The 23,898-nt window shown below is 42.8% G+C and overlaps 2 protein-coding genes across 2 annotated transcripts in view; one reads left to right on the forward strand and one right to left on the reverse strand.

Annotated features, from left to right (window-relative positions):
- The window catches only part of Mia3 (MIA SH3 domain ER export factor 3), a 44,239-nt gene extending 40,696 nt beyond the window's left edge, over window positions 1–3,543 (forward strand). Inside the window, 2 exon segments of the mRNA XM_028894557.2 lie at window positions 1,778–1,934; window positions 2,728–3,543. Coding sequence (XP_028750390.1) covers window positions 1,778–1,934; window positions 2,728–3,041 — 471 coding nt within the window. The 3' untranslated portion in view covers window positions 3,042–3,543.
- Window positions 3,544–5,831: 2,288 nt separating this feature from the next.
- Window positions 5,832–23,898, reverse strand: part of Aida (axin interactor, dorsalization associated) — a 33,475-nt gene continuing 15,408 nt past the window's right edge. The window contains exons 5-10 of the mRNA XM_028894568.2: window positions 18,471–18,534; window positions 18,127–18,230; window positions 14,201–14,323; window positions 11,621–11,743; window positions 8,002–8,119; window positions 5,832–7,922 (exon numbers count right to left, since the gene is read on the reverse strand). Coding sequence (XP_028750401.1) covers window positions 7,826–7,922; window positions 8,002–8,119; window positions 11,621–11,743; window positions 14,201–14,323; window positions 18,127–18,230; window positions 18,471–18,534 — 629 coding nt within the window. The 3' untranslated portion in view covers window positions 5,832–7,825. The remainder of the gene's footprint in view (window positions 7,923–8,001; window positions 8,120–11,620; window positions 11,744–14,200; window positions 14,324–18,126; window positions 18,231–18,470; window positions 18,535–23,898) is intronic.

Below are 23,898 nucleotides of genomic sequence, written 5' to 3' on the forward strand. Positions count from 1 at the left end.
CATCAGTAGAACTTATGTTGTGTGCTTTGTGCTGAAAACTCGAGTGAAATAAACTCACTGTAAGTCATATTATTCGTTGTCATTATCTGCTTGGAACTGTGCTATTGAAAACCCCCTGCACCTGTGTCCCTGGCAGACTGTTTTGAATGATATGAAGTCAGACTGCTTACAAACAGAAACATGTGTTAACAGCTGTTGATCTGGTCCTGAGTAGTGGCTGGACTTGTTCAGTGTTCACAGAAGTGACATGTATGGCTATTGCAGTTGCTCAGCCTTCTGCTCTACACTAACACAACATGGAAACTCCTGTCCTGTAGTGTGTAGTGTTACCAGCCAGTAAAGGTCACTACTGAGTGCCGTCTTCCTAACCATGAACATAAAACTGCTGGGAAATACTGTGAAGTGCAGTACAGGGTTCCAGGGATGTGCATGTCTTGAGAAGTCTTTATCCAAGGCTAGTCTGGGGGAGACCCAGAGGCCTTTCCAGACTTCAGAGACTTAAATTATGGAGGGTTAGGAGGGGCACAGCCTTGGAGTGGAGCCTGGTATTTGAGTTCCATCTTGCCCTTTTACATGCAGTATGACCTCCAGCAAATCAGCTCAACTCCTCTTGCCTCTGCTTGTTCATGTTTAAAGCAGGATAGTCACTTACAGACGGAATGATCTAAGAATTTGGATAATATAGTAAAGGCCTATCTACTGATGCTTCCCTGAACGGTTGCTATTACTGCTTGTGTAGAAAACATATTTGCATTCGTTCTCTGTATTATTATTATTTTTTTCCCGAGACAGGGTTTCTCTTGTGTAGCTTTGCGCCTTTCCTGGAACTCACTTAATATGTACATGTGTGTGGTGATATGTTGTGTACCCGAATAAAGCTTGCCTGAGGATCAGAGAAGCAGAGCAAGCCACAGCCAACCCAATCTCACCAACTCCTCAGCTGATCCTGTTTCTACAAATCCTTAGACTGAAAGCCTCTGAATCCTCATCCAAAAAGAGCCTTTAGTTCTTTAGGATCAGAGGACAGAACAAGCCACTCGATTAAACAGAGGCCAGGCAGTGGTGGCATACACCTTTAATCCTAGCACTCGGGAGACAGAGATCCCTCTGGATCTTTGTGAGGTCAAAGCCACCCTGGACTACATGAGATTGAGTCAGTCTAAGAGAGAAACAGAGCCAGACAGTGGTGGCACACACACTTAATCCCAGCACTTGAGATCTCATGTCTTTGCTTGGGAGGCACACACACGCCTTTAATCCCAGGAAGTAATATGGCAGGGCGGAGAAAGTTATATAAGGCGTGAGGAAACAGGAACTAAATTAGGCTCTTATTGGCTGAGGTCTTTTGAGTGAGGACTCAGAGGCTTCAGTCTGAGGATTCATGGAAACAGGATCAGCTGAGGAGGTTGGCTGTGGCTTGCTCTGCTTCCCTGACCCTCAGGCAAGCTTTACTAGGGTATACAATATATCACCACACACGGAATTATAGTGATGAGAGATAGAGCACTTTTGATACAGATTGCAGTGTGTGTGGCATGGCCTGTGTCACAGTCACTTCTTATAATGCTGACAGTCCTCTGGCTTTTCCCTTCCTGTGCAGACAGCAGGCAGTAACCCTTCACTGCTGGCGGCATCCTTCTAACCCCAGTTGTCACTGGCAGTGTGCCACGGTGTGGTGGTGTTAAGCTGATGGTTCTTTGGACAGGTGCCAGCTTACTAGTCTCAGCACTTTATCATGTGAAAGCATTTCCAAACTCTATCTGCTTCTTTTCTACAGGTTAACATGGCTCCCAAAGGGCCCCCTCCGTTTCCAGGGGTACCTCTCTTGGGTGCCCCTTTGGGAGGCCCCATGCCACCACCCATTCGATACGGACCACCTCCTCAGCTCTGTGGGCCTTTTGGGCCTCGGCCACTTCCTCCTCCTCCACCATTTGGTATGATGATCTGAACAGTATTGACTTGTAAAACATACTCATCTTCCCTGTTCTTTGCTAGCATAGTTACTACCATAGAGCTTTCCAGTTGAGGATAAAGCTGAAAGTACATTGTAACCTATCCTCAAGCTTCTGAGCACATATAGGTATTATTTAATCTTCCTAAACTGAGTTGGGCTTGGCTAGACAAGGAAAGGGGTCATTCAGGAAAGCCAGTCAAGTTCCCTCTGCAGGTGCATTTGAACACCAGTCGTTACACATTATGTGTGGAAAAGATGGGTGACACATGCCGTAACACCCTCTAGGTCACAGAATAGAGACAGGAAAGCTAAACAGTCCCTTCTCACTGGGACTAGATAGATGATAGGTGTTACAGAGAACACAATAGCAACCTAGTCAATGTATTTTGGCTGCATGAGCTTTCGGTTGACACAGTGGTAGGCGGTAACATTTCCTTTACCAACTTTGTTGCAGTGGAAGGTGTGTTTCAGAGTGAATCTGTGATTTTCATTATCCTCTTGGCATGGCTGTTATTCTGAATGGAGCCGTTCTGAAATGCAGAATTGCAGAGTGAAAAGAAAACTTGAAATTAAGCAGAGCTGTGTTTAAACCTGTCCTTTGCTTAGTGGCCACAGACTAATTTAAATTTGCTAATTCTCATTTGCCTTATTTTAAAGTAATGGTGCTATACTAGACTTTCTAGGGCTGAGAAATTACTAAATATATTACTATACTTGCAGTGATTGCTCATTTAAATATGTTGCTTTGTATTTACATGACTCATGTTTTCTAGTTCCAGGCATGCATCCACCATTAGGCTTAAGAGAATATGCACCAGGTGTTCTGCCTGGGAAACGGGACCTGCCTGTTGACCCTCGGGAGTTTTTACCAGGACATATACCATTTAGACCTCCAGGTTCACTTGGTCCAAGAGAGTACTTTATTCCTGGTACCAGATTACCACCTCCAACTCATGGTCCTCAGGACTACCCGATGCCACCACCTGCTGCAAGAGACTCACTGCCTTCTGGCCCAAGAGAGGAAGCCCCACCTGCCTCTCCAAGCAGTGTCCAGGACCATTCACAGGCTTCAAAACCCAGCCCCTAACTTTGACCTCTGTCATGAGTCAGAGAGAAAGCGGACAGTGCATTATTCATTACAGCAAAGGATTTCATTGGCTTCAAAACCTGAAAGGTTGTTTTACAAAGTTTGTTTTTAGTACTAAGCTGCCTTGGCAGTGTGCATTTTTGAGCCAAACAAAAAATACTATTTTCCCTTCTAGGTAAAAATCACCTCTTAAGCTAGAGTGTCCTTCCAACTTTGAAATGTGCAATAAAGAATACCTGTGTTTAGTTCATGTAGCATATGTAATTGCTAAATGATTTAGAATATCATAAAATATGAACATTTCCTGTGGAAATGCTTTAAGAACACGTATTTCCATGGCCTTGGTTTAGTGTGTGCCAGCTGATACAGAGCAAGGTGTTTACAGCTCCCTCTGTCTCTCAAAGACTGTTACGCTAAAAAACATTTACTCAAGGATCATAAACTCTCCTGTTGCTAAAGTTCTTTGTAGTAATAGTCCATAAACTTTGTTTATTAATATTTTCCAAGTGTCTGCTGATTCTTTGGGTTGTTTTGACATGTGTATCACTTGGGAAACCTGACAGCTGGGCTTCTGGACCTGCAGTGGTGGGTGTGCACACTCCACGCGGCACTGCCGAGGTCTCCCTCTGAAGTCACCAGTGAGCACTAGGGGATTCTTTCTCTTACTCAAGTGAGTCGGCAGCCCCACCCATCCTAGCATCTGTACCTTCTTGACGCTCACTGCCTGTTTGGGAACAGTTTTCTGAGTCAAAGTTTGCATTAGTAACAAGAATTACCTGGGGCTGGATGTGATGGGCACACCTTTAATCCCAGCATCTGGGAGGCAGAGGCAGGTGGATCTGAGTTACAGGACAGCCAGGGTTACATAGAGCCTGTCTCAAAAACTGAGAGGGGAAAAACAAGATTATTTAGGCCAGCAAGATGGCTCAGCAGGTAAAGACAATGTCAAACCTGACAGCTCCCTGGATCCACACAGCAAAGGAAACCAAATCCCACAAGTTGTCCTCTGACCTAAACACATACACACACTCACACCCCTTGAAACATAGGGAAAATGTAAAATTATTTGACCTGATATTTTGTTGCTTTTAAAACTATTCTTGCACTAAGGGTAGATAACAAGATAAAAACCATGTGCCACGACTGTAAGATCATTTCTTTTTAGAAATGTATATTCTTTTATTTCTCATATCACCTTGCAGCTGATTTTTAAGGAATATGACAAGAAAGAATCAGGAAGGTGCCATGAGGGAGAATGATTGCAAACGAGGAAACTTACCTATGTTTTCAGTCCATAACTATGGGCTGAACTCAATTAGATGGTTGTTTTGAGACAGGGTCTCATTTTGTAGCCCAGCCTGGCCTCAGACGCTCAGTGATCCTCCTGTCTCAGCTCCTCAGAGGCTGGAATTTCAGGCCTGAGTTACAAATTGCCTAGTTCAATTCTTCAACATACTATTCAGGAATTAACCAAATATTGGTGCTTTTATTTGTAAATCAGGTAAGTCTAGAAATCTGGTATTGCGTTGTATGTAAAGTCTTGCACCCATTACACTGCCTTTAAAACAACCGGTTCAGACTATTTACAGAGTCCTTAGCAGCACATTCTCTAAGAGCCGTAATATGTAAAGTTATAAAAGGTGACAACTGCTTACTGTGACACTGTATTCTCTAAAGTCCTTTGAAGTCATGATATTGACACCTAGGACTTACCATGTCATTATTGGGATGTTAAATCCATGGGGATTCTGAAAAATGAGCAAAAGCTTCAATGTGAAATAAAATCGTCAACAGTTGAAGACATACTATACAAAGACAGGCTCTCTGAATGCAGGACATTCCAAGGGAGGCTGGAAGCCCCCCAGGAAGAGTTCAATATGCCTGGCCCCAATCTGGAATTACAGAAGATTTTGTATCATAAGAAAACGCCACAGGATAATGGATGTCATTAAAAAATTAATTTTTATTCTATGCATGTGTTGTGCCTGCATGTATGTATGTGTACCACATGTATGTCTGGTGTCCATGGGTCCAGAAGAGGGTACCAGATCCCCTATAACTGGAGTTGCAGGCAGTTGTGAGCCACCATGTGGGTGCTGGGACTGAACCCTGGTTCTCTGCAAGAACAGCCAGTGCTCTTAACCCCTGAGCCATCTCTCCAGCCCCTAGCCTGTGTCATTTTTTAACCATATAAAAATAAGACTGAATAGCAAACACAACTTTTTGGATTTATCTGTCAACCTCCTCAAGACACAAAATAGTGAAGTTAATGTAATTTCTAATTTTTTTTTTAAAGACAAGAGTCTCACCTATGTAGTTCAGGCTTTCTCAAACTTGATTTCCTCCTGCCTCCACTATCTCAGCTACCTAGGTTTAGAAGGCATATAAAGATTATACCAGCTAAGAAGACAAATAGTAAAGCTAAGTAACCCCCCACCCTTTTTTGTTTTTAAAATAAATTCAAAACTAGGATGTTTCCCCTCTAAAGCCCTTTGGTTATCCTGCTGTATATCGTAAACATCACGAGGAAGACAGAGAAACTGCATAGTTGGGCAGTTCTGGGCTGGTCTACCACTGTTTCCTCGGCTCAGTCCTACTGAACATCCTGGGCTCCAAAAGCCCCTAACAAGCTGTCAGTCTACAGACGGCACAGAGGACGACAGACCTCAGTTGAACCACTTTTCCATTTCAGAAGTTCCTGTTTCTGAGTTGCCTCCCGCCAACTAACTGTTTCTGGACTGAGCAGCCAAAACTCGCACTAGGAGCAGAACCTCAGCCTGAAAGCATTTCTGCCAGAGCAAAGGCTATTTATTTATTGTTCAGCGACGGCAACAGAAACATCACTTGTGAAATGTGGGATGCTCTGTTAACTGCTTTAAGATAGTCTTGTCATTCAGGTCTGAATCAAAGCTCAGCTTATCACAGGATGGATGCTCCACTAAAGCTCTTGGACCCCGATGGCAGGCATCTGTAGTTGACATAAACACACTTTGTGAAGGATCGGTGCTGGAGCACAGAAAATTGCCACTTTGCTATTCCTCTTATGGTCTGAGAAAAGAGAAAGGACAATGGACAGTCTTTGCTACATTTTAATAATGGTAGGTTTTAAGGGATTAGTTTTAGGCCTAGTCAGCAACACCAGACAGAAGGTATTGAGTACTCCCCAGGGTAGAGAGTACTCCCTAGGTATTGAGTACCCCCCAGGTACAGAGTACTGCCCAGGGTATTGAGTATTCCCCAGGTCCAGAGTACTGCTAAGCACCTTAGAACCTTCACATGACCCAGAGATGTGGCTCTTGCCCCTTGAGGAGCTTACAGTCTTGGGATCCACAACCCAAAGCTTAAGAGTCAGACAATGAGTTAATTTAAGGCATATTATTCATCTCCTAGAGCTATTGTAGATGGAATTATTTCAGCATTTGGAATTAATCCAATCAAGATTAATTTGGTTGTGGATATTTTTTAGGCTGAATACAATTTTTATTAACATCCATCTAGTAAACAGTGACCTAGTGGGTGCTGAAAGTCAAGACTAGATCTCTTGAAGGGGAAGGTTAAAACATCTTCATTGAGATTACTTACTTGAAAAAGCAAATATATTGAATGGTGTGATGAGGTTATACTATTTAAAAACAGGCCCAGGACTGACAGTGCAGTCCTCTCATGCACTGTTCATTAAAAAGTGAATATTAAAATATGTGGGTTCTATGTCTAACCCACAGAAAGCCCCTCACAAATCTTAATGTTCTGTGTAACAACTATTCATCATGTGCTATGAAAGTCTTATTTATGCCTCGTTACATTAAAAGTAAATAGTCAATTTAAAATAAACTAATGACCTGCATATTTTCAAAAGGAATGAATGATTGTATATCTAAATAAGAAATAAATGGCGATTCTATCTACCTATATTAAAAAAAATAAACTATCTTTCCAGATTTTGCATACTAAGGAGAGGTATGCGGTCTTAAGGTCTCACAATGGGTTGTCAGGAAAGCAGCAATTATCCGCAGTATCTTAACATTTGACTCAACTCTTCCTAATGATGCCATTTCAAAGATAATGTAAACACATTTAAAAACCTGGAGTTATTCTGAGATGGTTCCAACGTTAACCCTAGAATCTACCAGGAAGAATAGCAGTATGATAGAGAAGAGCAGATAATCGACCTGACTACAGTGCTCACTTCAGGAAAACAATCTGGTCATCCAGGGAACATTCCATGTGGGTTTCTCATCTGGTCAGGGCACACTTTCCATGCAGGAGATCTATGGCATTCAGCTAGGCCACTTCTAAGGAGTACCTATAAGCTTCCAGATACTTTCCTAGGCAATGTAACTAGTCCACTTCCTCTCAGAGCAATTCTACCCACCTCAACCCAGAGTGTGACATTCAAGCCAGAAGAGCATATTGGAGCAAAAGTGAGCAGAAATGTAAACTCTAGCACATTCTTATTGCTGCGTTGTCTGAAGTTCAGCACATCTACCACAACAGTACTGTCCGGGAAGCAGGGAAGGAGTAGTGGTAATGAGAAATAGACAATTAATTGCACAATGAATAGAAAAGTAAAAATGTTTCAAAATCTCCACTAAACCTATATCCAAAGGAGGGATAGGTCAGTGATGTGCTGAGCGTTTGAGTTCTGGGGTCCGGCTCTGTGATGGGCTTGCTGGCCAAATGGCATATAGGGCTCATTTCCTGCCTGTTGAAGACTGATATGCTACACAGATTATGACGGTTTCTGGGTGGTAAATTCACACAGGTTCCGGGTATTTGTATCAGGATCATTCCTTGTGCAAAGTCTGATGTAGATGAAGATAAAGTGGTTTCTTGGTCAATAACTGTAATTTTTTTCTTTTAAAGTCAGTGGGTTTCTTGTATCTGGAACCACAACAGAAAGATTATTGTTTAAAATACTCTGGTTGACCCCCACGTTCCATTTGCCATGCCCCAAACTTACAATTCTATTACAATTGGCCCGGGTTTAATTTCATCCATCTCCATGAAGGCAAAACACTTGGTGCTGGTAAACCTCTTTTTAGGCTTGTAATGTTTGAATTCAAAGAAGATGGCCGCACCTAGGAAATTGAAAGACACATGAACCACAGGCAGCAGCTTCTGTGTGAATCAGCTTTCTTGACTCACCAGAAGCACACGAACAAGCAATGGTTTGCATAATCCACAAAGGAGCCTGACGGTCTGATGAGGTGTGATGATTGGGTGCTTGAGTACCAACCCCAAAGTCTACTACCATGTCTCTCATCAGCTAATTCTACAATGTCCTGAGCAAGACTGGCTCAGGAATATCCATCACTGAAGAGCTTGGAATAGGGCCAGGATGGCTCAGTGGTTAAAGCACTTGTTAAGCAAGTGTGAGGACTGGAATCCAGATTCCCCAGAACCCATGTAAATGACAGGTGGCTGTGGTGGCCTGCCTGCAATTCCAGAGCTTGGAGGGAGGAGCCAAAATTCCTGACGCACGCTGGTTAGCTAGACTAGCTTTATCAGTGAGCTCTGAGTTCAACTGAGGAACATGTTTCAATGAATAAGACAGAGGAGGGGTTGGGGATTTAGCTCAGTGGTAGAGCACTTGCCTAGCAAGCATAAGGCCCTGGGTTCGGTCCTCAGCTCCAGAAAAAAAAAAAAAAAAAGTAATTGAAGAATATTCCTATTGTCAGCCTTGGGCCTCAACATACATGTGTACACACATGTTAGTGCACCTCCTGTACACATGTGAACCTACACAAAGTCACATACACCATTGTGCTGGATAGTTTTATGTCAACTTGACATAAGATAAAGTCATCTGAGAGGAGAGGATCTCAATTAAGAATATGCCTCCAAAAGATTGGGTTGTAGGCAGGACTGTAAGGCATTTTCTTAATTAGTGATTGATGGGGAGGGCCCAGCCCATTGTAGTTGGTATCATCTCTGGGCTGGTGGTCTTGGGTTCTATAAGAAAGCAGGCTGGACAAGCAATGGTGAGTGAGCTAGTAAGCAGCACCCTTCCATGGCCTCTGCATCAGCTCCTGCCTCCAGGTTCCTGCCCTGTCTTTTTTTTATTACTAACAGTGATTTGGAAGTGAAAGCCAACTAAACCCTTTCCTCCCCAACTTGCTCTTTGGTCATGGTGTTTCATCATAGCAATAGAAACCCAAACTAACACAACCACACACTGGAAACATTTCAAAACACAAATTCCAGAAGAGGAACACAGGCCACAGAGACAAGTCACATGTACTAGGCAGACTGGTAGTGAAGGTTCCTTTTTAAAATATTCAAGCTGGACCAGCTTTGCTTCCTCCTGAAATGTACCCCCAAATCCACACAACACAAGCCATGTACAAACCCCCAAATCTACACAACACAAGTCACATGCTATTACATGTCACCTAATATCTGCTTTAGAGTTCAGAGCTGTGTACTTTACCCCGTCACTGCTGACATCTACATCAACATGTGCTATGGAAGGAAGGGTATAAAGGCAACAATAATCATTTATGAGGACGTTACATAGTTATAAATCTCCAAAGACCGACAGATAATGTCTGTATCCTGAAGGGAAAAATGAGATTAGGGATATAAGTTACTAGTGTAGCCCAAAACTGATTTCTAAAAAAGGCATGGAAACCAATGGAAGTTGATGCCTCACTCAATCAGTTGCTACTTAATTCTGCTTTAACCGGGGTGGTACTGGATCCCGTCTTTCAAGACTATAACAGACATCTACTTTAGTAAAATGATGAAGTTTAACAATGTTCTGAAATAAATCAACAGCTCTGGCACTTGGGTGCAAACAGAGCATCTCACAAATCAAGCAAAAATGCCCAGTCACTCAAGACAGGAGTGAGTGAGTGAGTGAGTGAGTGAGTGAGTGAGTGAGTGTGTGTGTGTGTGTGTGTGTGTGAGTGTGTGTGTGTGTGTGTGAGAGAGAGAGAGAGAGAGAGAGAAGAGAGAGAGAGAGAGAGAGAGAGAGAGAGAGAGAGAGAGACCGAGACCTGACAGTTGGGCTACTGGGGACCAATTTCCCTGAGCATAGGACCCTACCAGATCCACACAGGTGTCGTGTCTCTTCTCATTCCTACATCTAATTCTCAGATCCCATTTCTCAGTCTCACTATCTCATCATGACTCTCTTGAGGCCAGAAACATTAACAAAGCTATGCTTGGAAACCTAAGTCCAAACGTCACCACTGTTCTTACTTACTCCTCTGCATTACCAGAAAACGATGTTTACTGCAGTGATGGTAGGCAAAGTTCTGTCCTGCACACATTTGTTACAAATGTAAAATTAGGATAGCCTAAGATGACTGACTGAAAGGCTTATGAAGGTGAAAGTGCATTAGCATTAGCATCACTTGGAACTACCGTGACGAGTATTAGGTTCAAGACTGGAGAAAAGGAACAGTGGAGTCCTGAAGAGTTCAACGACTCCTCGGCCAGCAGGAAGAGCAAAGCACAGTAAGGAAGGCTGTTAGCCAAGGGCACCACTGTCTTCCTTCACCTCACAAACAGGTCGCAAGGCGAAGGGGAGAAGGCACACTTGGTGTTGCTATCTCTTCCCTGTGTACCCAGCACCCTCAGATGCACACCCTTCTGACCCAGGGAGTTTCCAGTTCTGGAGTCTACCAGAATGACCTGGAGGACTTTAAACACCACACTGCTGAGGCTGGACCACGGCTCATCTATCAGGGTTCTGGGGCTGCCTCTGCCACAGCCCCGGATTTGAGGAGAACAGCGGCAGCAGCACTCCAGGGGCTGCAGGACTGTTTCTAAAGGCACTCACTTCACACGCGCTTCCTACAAAGTGTGGCATCGCACTCTGCAGCCAGGCCTCAAGAGCAGGGACTCTGAAGGCTTCTCTGTAGAGAACACCAACAGGCGGGCGGGCAAAGGCAACTGCAAGTATCACTGCTAAGACCTGGGCTAGGCCGGCACAGCAACGACACTGTGCTAAAAGGCGGCTCTCTCTCTTCCCACCTCCCCTCCAATGAACTGCAAGTTCTGGTACTTTTCTACTCAGTGGATCCAAGTGGAAGGAAGGGGTTAGAGTACCATCAGGAGTTCCAGCTTCCCCACTCATCAAAAAGAGAAAAACTGTCGTGTGTGTGTGTGTGTGTGTGTGTGTGTGTGCGCGCGCGCGCCTGTACAAGAAGCAAGAGGTTAATGTCAGTATCTTCCTTAATCCGTTTCCTATATCACTTTTTAAGATAGGGTTTCTTACTGAACCTGGAGCTAGCCTGGCTGAGCAGCAAACCTCATCTGTCTTTAGCTCCCAGCCCTGGCAAGCTGCCATGCCTGGCTTTTACATGGTGCAGTGAACCTAGCTCAGGTCCTCCTACTGAGCCATCTCCCAGGCCTAAAATTTTACTATTAAAGAACATTATATTCTAGTGTCATTATATAACCAGATAACACACTACCTAATTTCAACATTTAAAAAATATTACTATTTGGATTTCTTCAAATCAACTAACCAGGTGACACTGACTTCTGCCAGATGTTAACTATGATGGGACCACTGTGCACACCCTCCCAAGTGAGTGCTATCCACAGGAAAACAGATTATGGTCACAAACCTTTGGTTAATTTTTCAACATGTTTCTGGAGCTCAATGTCCACATTAAAATGAACATATGTATCTTCTTTTCTTGAAGCCACAGGAGTATCTTGTACAGGAGTTAAATCTATGCCATTCAAATCTAGAGAGAAACAAGTTTCCACTTAGAGGCAATCACATTTAAGACTCCCCAGGCCACACTTCCTGCAGAAGTGGGATGGGGGAGGGGCTTCAGGACTCACAGGGCTGCCCCTGTATGAACAGGGGCTTTGGAACTGCTGCTGTCCATGGGTGTGTGGGGGCAGTTGAAGTGAGACGTGGCAGACCACAGAGAGGGGAAAAGTAAATTTGCAGGAGGTCAAATTGGATCTTTAAAAGGGGAAAGAACTTCCTGTTTCCTGAGCACACAGGCCACTCTATTATGTGCAATGAGAATCTGGACTGAATATAGCTTGCTACAATGGGGCCCTCAACCCCTATTTTGCAACAATGATCAAGGGCATGGATGGAAAAACTTTAAATCTAGAATTAAGTCAGAACTACTCTTCTCTACTCAAGTCAGACGGGCATGAAGCTGTCAAAGAAATAAATCCCTTTCATCAGTTAAGAAGGTTTTAAGTAGAACCTACATTCTGGTTATGTTTCCTAAAACATAACTGATTTACTACAAATAGATGGTATGGCTTTAATTTCTTGGATCCAGGAACCCCACTTAATCAAATTCTTCATTAGGTTTATTTAACAAATCTGTGTTTATATATTTATTATTCAACAAAGATGTCTTAGGAATCTATAGTAATTTGGTACATCTGATTATTGAAGTTCTTAAAGACATTTATACAAAATTCTGTTTCAGTTCAACAAACATGCAAAGGTAACTTAGCACCTACCACTTATCATTCAATATGTCATGCTTTACCAAGTACCTTTCTGAATGAGTTATATCATTTTGCAAATGGTCTATCACACAATGTATAGAGTACAAATACTTTGCACACTTGATAGCTGTCTGTTTCTTAAAGCAGTGGATCTCAAAATGTGGATTTGGATCCCTTTAGGAGTGTTAAACCACCATTTCACAGGGGTCACATACCAGACATCCTGCATATCAGATACTTACATTATCATTCATAATGGTAGCAAGATTACAGTTATGAAGGAGCAATGAAATAATGTTATGGTTGGGGGTCACCACAACATGAGGAACTGTATTACAGGGTAGCAGCGTTAGGAAGGCTGAGAACCACTGCTTTAAAGTATTACCCTCACTAGTGCTGTCATTCTTGGTCTATGCTTATTAAAGTTTCCTCTGTGGCTAAATTCCTTGTTAGTTTAATTGTTACTAATGAACCTATGGGTGTGAGTTTCTTTCTTTTTTTTTTTTTTAAATTTTATTTTATTTTACAATACTATTCAGTTCTACATAACAGCCACAGATTCCCTTGTTCTTCCCCTTCCTGCCCCCCTCCCCTTCCCCCCAGCCCACCCCCATTCCCACCTCTTCCAGAGCAAGGCCTCCCCCGAGGACTGAGATTGACCTGGTAGACTCAGTCCAGGCAGGTCCAGTCCCCTCCTCCCAGAATGAGCCAAGCGTCCCTGCATAAGTCCCAGGTTTCAAACAGCTAACTCATGCAACGAGCCCAGGACCTGGTACCACTGCCTAAATGCTTCCCAAACAGATCAAGCCAATCGACTGTCTCACCTATTCAGAGGGCCTGATCCAGTTAAATGATGCAAGTTGCCTCCATTTTTTTGAGCCCACATCTAGTTCTTTGGTTAGCTTCAAACTGCAGTTTAATGTTAACCACTTGCATTAACTGTGGAGTTATTTCTAGATAATGATGACTTTATCCTTACTGATTCAATAATAACTGTTCTTATTAATTTTTTTTAAACAGTATCGTGTGTTCCCCAAAGTTGGGCTCAAGTGAGTCTCCTGCCTCAGCTGCCTAGAAACTGGGATCACAGGCATGCTTCATCATGCCTGACACCTAAAAATTACTTTTCAAGACTAAATGCATTGAAAAGAAAGTCCTGTATACTAGGTACGGCAGAAACAAAACACTTCAACCGTGTGGCCACTCTTCACACTTTCTAACTCTGACAACTTCCTTTCCTGTCCTGCAAGGGCTCCCAGAGTCTAGATGTCTGGACAGACAGACCCTCTTCCCGGTCTTTACTTCCACCCTCCATTGCAGCCCCCACCTGACAGAGACCTGCCATAGGAGTCAGAGGGCTGTTCAACTACATCCCTGGGGAAGGGGAGGCTAATTCTGTGTCCTGGACACTGTCTCTGCTGCTAAGGGGACTGGGCATGGCTAGACAGCTCCCTAGATGGGTCTGGAGTATGAAATATAAAAAGAAACAAAGACAAGCTCAAAAGCAAAAGTGAGTCTAAGCTATACATTAACACTGTTTATTAAATCTATCAGAAGCGTTCTCTGAAGGAGTAAAGACCAATTCCAGGGACTTCCTATCATTATAGAACGAATTACAATGAGCTGCTTCAGACATGGGAGCCACCGCTCTAAGAACAACTGTTCCAAGTGGAAAGCAGTATGACATCTGCAGGAGAGAAACCAGCCCCAGAGCTCCTCACCCTTCACGCTGACTGTAATGTAGGGATCGATGCACTGCCCCGCATCTTTCAGACCGATTCTCTCAATTCTGATAGTGAGTAACGTCATCCCGGGTTCGGACGGCAACCGGGGCAATAAAGTGCCTGGCAACAGAGAAACCACAAGAACTTAGGCCAGCGACAATTCCAGAGTGAAGAGACACAGGCTTCCTGTAACTTAGCAACCAGGCAGGCAGTGCATAGTTTGCTTTCTAGCACTCTCAAACACTGTATTATTCATTTATTGTTTTTTAGGATGTCCTTAGGTTCCTGAGTATGGAGATTATAGGCAAGTGTCACCACACCTAGCTTGATGATATTCTCTGTGACTATATATTTAATTACATCCAAGATAAATCTGCACTCCATACTCCACAGACACCATAAAAGCAGAATTATTAAGGCAAGCATGTTAAAAATTCATGTTACTCAAGGAAGCCCAATTCTAAGCTACCATGAAATCGATAATATAGCATGTCCACAGAATAGATACATTCAGTGCACTTGTAAAGATGTACCTCATATCTCAATATGACCTTGTAGAAAAAGGACAGAAAAATTGTTAAGTATTTTGTTATTCTGAAGCTTAAGAAGTTTGAGAGTAGACCAGAAAACCCTTCAGTTACTACTAATTTATAGCTTAGTACTCATAGATTCAATTATTAAAGCCTAATTTCCTACTCTATTCCTCATCCTATTCTGCATAATGTATTCTTAGAAGTCAGTACTAGAGGGAATGGCAACATCAAACTGTAAGAGTGATTTGAGTGTCTGAAACATTTCCATTCCCCAATTACATTTTTAGAACTAAAGGCTGGACACCTGGCTCAGTGGGTAAGTGTGCTTTCTCTGCAAGCTGAACTTGAAAACCCAGCACCTGTGTAAACAGCTGCACATGACTGCACAGGGGAGAAGGGCAGAGGAGGCCCAATCCCAGATGCTGAGAGTCCGGTTCAGAGCCTGCCTCCAGGCATAAAGTAGAGGCTGCTGCAGCTGAGTACACGCCACAGTCTGCTCTGCCTGCAAATCTGTGTGCATGGACACATGTACCCACAACTTAGGTGCACGCAACAGGCACGCATATACTACACACAGACCCCCCCCTCGAAAAAAACAAAATAAAACTAAACTAAAACCCACCCAAGAGAGCAGCATCCCAACCCTCAAGAAAATGGTCAGTTTTAATTCAGTGTGTGTGCAGTAAGTTAAACCATGTACAGAACACAATACTTAGGTAGGATTTTCGGCTGGTATCTTTCCTTTCTGTTCAGCAATGTACTATCCTACTTTCAATAGTGAAGAATCTGGAGATCATGATTCAGTACCCTCCAAAATGAACATCTGATTGACAGTGAACAGGTGTTGAGGAAACTGGGGGTAGAGGGCAATGGAAATGTTGTAAACTGGAAGGTGGTCACGGATGTCACCACTTTATAAATCAAAAACTTATAAATTCTAGATAGACTCTCTATAAATCAAGAATCACCAAACAGTAGGTAAATTTTATATGAATATTATAATAATGCTATTAAAAACAATAGTTTTAAAATGTGTTAACTTTTTTTATGGGTTTGGTGCTTGATTTGGGGGACAGGTCTCATCCTATAGCCCAGCCTGACCTCACACTCAAGGCAACCCTCCAAGCTCAGTCCCCATGTGCTAGATGATAGGCACAAAACACCACACCCAGCTCCTATCCTTACTCCCTAGTTTAAACACCAAGACAACACAGAAAATGAAGAGTGGCAGATGGCCTTCATTGCAGTGTTCATTAATAAAACTCAATGGGACAGGAGTAATTCTGAACACACACACAAAAATTCCTAAGACTGTCTGCATGGTCTTTGACTGTGGTTACAGATACAGGCAGTACCTACAGAAGAGTGTGTCTCAGTGAACTCAGACAAACTTCAGAAGGGTAAGACACACCTTGGAAATCTTAGGAAAGAGATGGGAGTACTTACATTTAGTTGTGTTCTTCTGCAAAAAGGTTCATGCAACTATATAAAATTTATTAGATAAATGATGAAATTAATGCACTATCTTCTGTTCATGGACAGCTGAGTTGATCAATTTTTAATTTTTTTTAATACTACTATACACACACTGGTGAACATATTCTGGTACAAACTTCTCTCAAACAGGAATTATTAAGACACATGGTCTGTGCTAATTACATCATCAGCTCCTACAGTGGATGTTCCAGTTCTGTCCCTGCCAACAGTGCAGCCATGTTAGTGCTGTTGAAATCCTCAGGCACTTTGTTTCTCAGATGAAACTTGAATCAATTTAGGTGTGGTGAGGCATTGACCTAGCCATCACTTGTATGGTCTCTGACAGCTAACAGGGAATCACAGCTTTCTATTAGATCATGCACTTGGTTTTTCTCCTTTATTTTGCCGACATTTCTGTTGAAATGTTCTTTCCTTATTAAGTTGTAGGAGATCTCTAACACATTAGAAAAAGCTCTGGTTGTATGTCTTATAAAGAGCTTAATAGTGGTTTTCTTTTAAAAAACATTGCACTAAAACATAAACTATACATTTAGAATGCCTAAGTTTGAAATGCAGCTTGCTGAATGTCACCATACGGACACACCTATGTCGGCAGCACCAGAGCATGAAGGATACAAACCAGCATGCTAGGGCCCCATCTGCGTCCACACCCCACACACCTCTCTAATCGTTCTCCCTGAGGCAGCCTGCGCTGCTGCCGTCCAACACACAGACCACAGCTCAGGCTGTCCAGATGACTCTGCTCTGTAATGGTGTCTTCTAGGAGAAACTTCATGCTAACACAGTCAAATTTCTCAGTCCCTTTCTTCAGTCTGTGCTTTTAAAAAAGCCTATAGAAAATTGTACCTAATAGTGGTAGTGGCCAGTGGTAGTACAGGCACCAGGCATGCATGTGGTGCACATACACACATACATGTAGGCAAAACACTCATACATGACATTTTAAAAAAATGAATAAATCTAATAAAATTTTTTTAAAAAAGAAAAAAAAAACGAGCATGTGTTTTCAGAAGCAAAACAGACCAGAAATGATGTCTTGTGCCCAAGAAGGGCTGTCAGCAGTAACGGCTACTATTTGTAATTTCCCTAAAGCTGTTTATATTCACAGGGAGGGAAGAGCCTCACCCAAGCTCTTCCACAAACGGAAGAGGCTCACTCTATACCCTTCATTCCCCTTAGATGATGGAAATGATAAGGGTCTGCCCACCTGGGCCTACTTCTCCCAACCACAGTTTGGTTAAAGACTGATTATGTAAGACAGAGACAGGCTGATACTGCAGGCCAGGACAGAGCTTGGCCTGTGGCTGGCATTTGGGATCTTGGATCTGATGAAGATTTCCATCTGCTCTCTTCACCTTACAACACCTGAACTGTTTGTGTGAACAGTATGGCTTGTGCTGACACTCTTTCCTTCTGAAACCTATAATTTTGGTCTATAGTAGGTAGAAAATGACTCTGATCAGTTACCAATAGCAGCCATGTGTGCTGAATCTCTAAGTAGACATTTCACCTTTCACAATGCTGCCACAATTTGTTACAGTAGGAATTAAATACTGCCCATGTGGCTGGCAGCACAGGGCAAGGGCTTTGGAATCTGCCTTCACTGTCCTCTGGTTTGGTCCACATGCCTCTTCCTTTGGCTAATTTTGCTCCTGTGTTCTCTTGCAGTACATTATAGCCGTGAGTCTCAGTGAATCTCTGAGCATGTGTTCTGAGCACCACTAACAGAGGATCCTTTCACACTGTTTATCCACTGACAGAGGCCCAGCCATGGAACTCTGCTTATAGCTGGCAAGGGCTCAGGAGAGGTTTTCCTCTCCACTAGCAAACACCACCACAAGTTCCAAGGTCCTGCTGGATAAAGCAGCACATGTGCTGTGAAAGGATGCCCACCAGGAACTCTAGCAGAGAACGAGTCAGGAGGTCCTGCCCCAGCACCACCTTCTTCATCTTCTTCAAACTCCAAATTCTCTTCTTCACCAGGTGCTAAAATCCGTCTGCATGGAAGAGAGAGAGAGAGAGAAACTAAACACTGAGCTAGAATATTTAATACACCAACAAAGCCTCACAGCTGTTCCACAGTATGCTGAGTATTGTAAGAGGTTGAAATATTGTTATCAATGTTGATATCAACCATATCAAAGATACCAAAGTGGCTAAAACAACAGACAACAAATGATCTGTAAAACAGGTATAAAGAAGACAGTAAGAGCAGATGAATATGAATACTTATTTACCTTAATGGAATAGGCTGAACATCAAATGGGAATTCTTTATTATATGTAAGAATATTCTTCAGGACTGCAACAAAAGACAAAGAAACATGAATTATTTTATAAAAAAGAAATTATAGCTCAAAGAGCTAATTTTTAGTAAATTTTACCATGCACATTTACATATATTTTTAAAATTTCCAGATGATCATTCCAGGGCCATTGTTACTTGCCTGTAGAAGGTCTGAGAAAATTAGGCCCCCAAAATTTTTCCTATTGTGTACAAGGTCCTGGGTGAGACACAGGGTCCTCCCTGTACTGAAGGGCTGACATTAAGGGTGACAATTAGAGAGATCCAGGAGCATATCTTATTCTGCATTGAGTTTTCTCCTGGATGTCACTAAACTGATATGCTTTGTGTTAGCAGTTACGCACCTCATACTCCTTTTATGATGAAATTTACTGCTCATGTCTATATACTAATAGATCTGGACACAGTACAGTGTACCCTCAAGAGAAGTCTCCAGACGACATGGTACCCGTGTCCCGGCTGTGGTTACTCCCACAGCTCCCTTTGGGTGTAAGCTTAGAGAGAGATACTCTGTGATGCTGCTGTGTCTGCCCGAGCACTCTAAGTATAGAATTGAGTGCTTCACTTCCAGCCTTATGGATCCTGGTAACAAGCTGCAAAGTACACGAAAGTGAATCCACAGCACGAAATGGGCAACACAAAAGGCTCCTGTAACTTAGTGCTCCATACACTCAGCCTTTAACTTGAAGTCCTACAGGTTAGAGCTGAAAGAGGCAGAGCATATTGGTACACAGCAAATAGCCTCCAAAGAGGGTATCCAGGGGCAAAGGTTGATTGCATGTCATGTTCCAATGACTGCCAATTTTACATCCAGTCTCTTATTGTGTGCTCAGCCACAGTTCTCTCTGGTTTGTACTCTCTCTCTTTAGCTCTTGCCTTCACCCTTCCACCGTCTCCCTTTGTCTCAGTAACTGTGTATGTAGTGACCACAATGTTTTCGACTCTTAGGATACACTATGATGACCAAGAACTAAATGGTTCTTAAACCAAACTTAAGAAAAACAGACAACAAACATGCCAACCAATAGACCAGATAACACACAAATGTGAGAAGTTGAACAACGGCATCGCAGAGGAAGTGGAAGAGCAACACATCCTGCTTTACTGTCTTTTGAGAAGATGTCCCTCAACAGCATCCAACTGGAAGGGTTTGCAGCTGAAGCTTATTCTTCTGATGCCCCTCTTCGGATAAAATTCTATTACATATATTAACATCCTGCAGATCTACACACAGTAGAGCTTCTCCTCAACGGAAGTCTTCAAACACCTGTACTGGCTGTAGGAGGTTTGAGGTACACACTTATCCAGAACTCCCACTGGGACCGTGGAACAAACGCATGAAAAGCAGATCACGGATGCCAACAAGCAGACAAGCTAACGTGCAAATGTGGCTCCTGTTAGGACGGACACACAGAAAGCTGTGTAAATGAGCAGAGAGACAGTGGAGTAGCTGGAGTCCACAGGGTCAGGGTTCAAAACGAAGTTGTCAGAAGACACGGGAGCTGTGACCCAGGATAGAGGCGTCACCCACAGCCACTCCAGAGGTGGAACTTCCCAGTACTGGAGAAGGAAGCAGGGCTTTTGTGGGGGCTTGCCTTTTTTTGAGACAGAGTTTCACTCTACATCCCAACTGGGCCCAGAATTCACTATGTAAGTTATGGCAAGCCTCCCACCTCAGCCTCTTGAACAGGAATGTCTCACCACATCCAGTTTGGGTTTGACTTCTTCAGATAATAGAAAGTTGACAAGTAAGAAAAGTATCAGAAGACCAAAGCAGGTTTAAATAAAATGTCAGCCCTACAATTCCAATGACAAATGCATATCACTATGCTAAAGTAATGTATATTACTCAGTTTTCCCAATCCTAAAACGGGAATGCCACTTCCTTCACAGACTACTGGGGGAACTAAAATGACAGAAAACACATGAGAATGCAGGGGAAGTTTTAAAGTGTTGAACACAGTCACACTCAGCTTCAAGTGTCTGTACTTTATAAATATGTTTCTTTTTCTTTTTTCTTGGTTTTTAGGCATGAATGCTTAAAAAGAGAGTAAGTAGAAACCTGCACTGTTATGCGGGAATTAATATTTGCCAGAGTTTTCTGTTGTGACTGACTAGAATCCAAGTGTTTCTTGTCTCACAGATAGTTCTGCCTTTTCAATCCCTTCCGAACTTTATGATCACAGTAGACAGTTAACTCAGTAAATAGCAATCAATCATTCACATAGTATTGTGGTGAACACTAAGAGATGATAACATCTGTCATTAATACTAGATAAGACACAGAAACCATATTTTATAATAATAAAAGGAGAAATAGCCAACCCTTAAAATATGTGAAAGAAGTTGAAAGCTACATTAATTATAAAGAATATTTTCCCTTAGGAAAATGAGAGGACATAGGGTCTAATGTAGCCCAGGCTGGCCTGAAACTCACTACATAGTTGAGGCTAGACTTGAATTCCGAATCCTCCTGCCTCTACCTTCAGAGTGGAAAGATGACAGGTATGTGTTACTATATGTGGTGGTTTGAAAGAAAATGGACTCCATAGAGAGTGGCACCATTAGGAGCTGTGGCTTTGTTGGAGTGGGTGTGGCCTTGTTGGAGGAAGTGTGTCATTGTAGGAGCGGGCTTTGAAGCCTCTTCTGCTCAAGCTTCCCTCAGTGTGACAGTCAACTTCCTGTTGCTTGCAAGATGTAGGACTCTCAGCAGCTCCTCCTCCTCCAGCACCGTGTCTGCCTGCACACTGCTGTGCTCCCCACTATGACAATAACTGTACTCTGAACTATAAGCAAGCCACCCCAGTTAAATGTCTTCATTTAAGAGTTGCCGTGGTCACAGTGACTCTTTATCGCAATAAAAACCTAACTAAGACAGAAGTTGGTACCAGGGACTGTTGGGCCCTGACCCATGTTCCTTGGGTAGCTGCTGCCTTGCTTGCTGACCTTGATCAGATGTCCTCCTTATGCTAATTCCCTGCCGGTTTCCTTCCTCCTACACAGCTTACCAGAGGTTCCTTGTTTGTGTATCCTGCATATTTGGTGTAAACAGCTAGGATGCAAGTATGTAAAACATCTGTAGTGAACTTCTGCCCTCCAGGGTTCTCCCAGTGTGCTGTAAGCCTGTATTCAAGGCCTCTTCCCTCCTTCAATAAAGGGCAATGGCATTCTACTGAGACAAATGACCCGCTGTCTTGTCTCTGTTTTAATCCTCAGCCCCTCGCTCGGACATGGTGAACAGGTAGTAGCGCAGGTGCTACAAGGGACTGAGGTATTGCTGTGACAGGCCTGACCATGTTTTTGTTTGGAGGACTTAAGACTTTGATACTTTGGGTTATGAAAGCAGTGGGATGCTTTAAGCACTGCTTATGGCCCCTGGAAGACAGAGGTGCTAAGAGTTATTTGAACTGTTGGGGGTTCAGTCAAGAGGCTTCGGAGAAGAATTTTAGTATGTTGCCAGAGATCATTCTTGTGATATTTGGTGAAGAAAGTGGCTGAAGAGTCTGTCTGAGGCTAACGTGAAGAGTTTTGGATTAATTTCCTTGGTAGAGGGAATCTCAAAACAGCCTAATATAGACTCTGTTATGTGGTTATTGGTGGTAACTATAATGAAGATTTATATTGAAAAGGGTCAAGAAAATGTAAAATTTGAGGAGAAAAGGAATGAAGTGTTGTGATCAAGGAGATACATAGATTAAGAAATGGAAGAGAGGAAGTGGTGACCTCTGGGCAAGATCTCACCCAGCTAAGTTTCCAACTTCTGAAAAGGAATTAAAGAAAAGTTTAGAGCCTAGTGTGGTGATGTGGTGGTACACGCCTTTGATCCCATCACTGGGAAGGTAGTGGCTGGTGGATTTATGAGTTTGAGGCCAGCCTGGTCTAGGGATTCAGTTATAGGACAGCTAAGCTTAGGCAGTGAAGGTAATAATCAAAAATAGAAAGCTGGTGAAGATGTGATTGAACAAGGGAGCCATGTTCCAGCAAGCAACAGAACTTGGCAGTTTCGGCCATGTGTTTCTGGATTTAGAGTTAAGGACAGAAGAAACAGACTATGGAATTTGCCTCATGACTAAGGAAAGCTGCTGAGGCCAGGCATGTGTCAGGGGCATCCCTGAATGAAGACCTAAAGAGGCCATTGCATGAAGCTGTGAAGGAGAAGCCTGGATTGCCTTGGAGACCCCCAAGATGTTAGAGATGCCAGAGTCATGAAATACCTACTGAGGAAAGCTGCTAACCGGGAGTGGAACCAGCCCAAAAGAAAGAAGTGAGTTGCAGTCAACAAATCTGAAAGGAGTGGGAGATTTGAAGAGTTTTTCGACATCAGACATGGAGATGCAGAGTTTGTAGTTTTTCCAGCTGGTAGGCAAAAATGAAAAAAAAAAAAAAAAACTTTCATTCTGAAGGTTATTTTTTAAACTATGGAAAAAGGCTTCCTCTCAAGACATTTAAATCTATTGAATACAGCACAATTTGCTGACTTTATACTATAAACAAAGCATTGCATAGACTATGCACAGGAAAGTCAAACTTAACTGCTCTGAAGAACAGAATAAACAGAAATGAGACTAATACAGGGCACACTCTGACAGGCTATAAAAACACCGCAGAACGGAGAGGAGGTAGCGGGTCCAAAGGAGAGCACAGGAAGCTGTCAGGAAAGGTGGGTTTCTGTGATGCTCCGAAGGATGGGTTTCCGAAGGATGGGTTAATGGACAGGAACCTTATGGACGGTGAGGGGAGATAGGTTGGAGTAAGCAGTATGTTCTGAGGAGTAACATAAAAATTACTAGAATTACTACAATCACAAGATTATCAGGAACTTCATATCAAACTTTTAAGAGATTTACAAACTTTGAAGGAAAGAATACATTAGCAAAGTGAATCACCTGAGTCCAGCATACTGAAAGCTACGTCATTCATTTTCCACAGAAGAGGCATCATCAATGGAGAGCTTGACTAAGACTATTTCATCTAAAATGTAGTTAAACATTAAGTTGCAGAAACTATTTCTGATAGAAATAACTCCTAATTGTCCAACTTTTATAAACTAAAAAATTAGAGAGTATGTCCTACTGAGTTACAGTATACATAGCTATGCTCCTCCCAAAAGCAATAGAAAGTTAAAATCACCTAAAAGGATTGAGAAGAGGCCAGCAGATAGCTCAGTGGGTAAAGGTGCTTGCTGCTAGGCCCAAGGACCTGAGTTTAATCCCTGGGACCTGTAAGAACCAATTCTTACAAGCTGTCCTGCAGGTTATCCTCTGATGTCTACCCAGGTGCTGAGTACTCTATTAGGTAGGTAGATAGATAGATAGATAGATAGATAGATAGATAGATAGACAGACAGATAGATGAATGGAT

The sequence above is a fragment of the Peromyscus leucopus genome, chromosome 15 (genome assembly GCF_004664715.2).
Source record: "Peromyscus leucopus breed LL Stock chromosome 15, UCI_PerLeu_2.1, whole genome shotgun sequence".
Taxonomy (NCBI): domain Eukaryota; kingdom Metazoa; phylum Chordata; class Mammalia; order Rodentia; family Cricetidae; genus Peromyscus; species Peromyscus leucopus.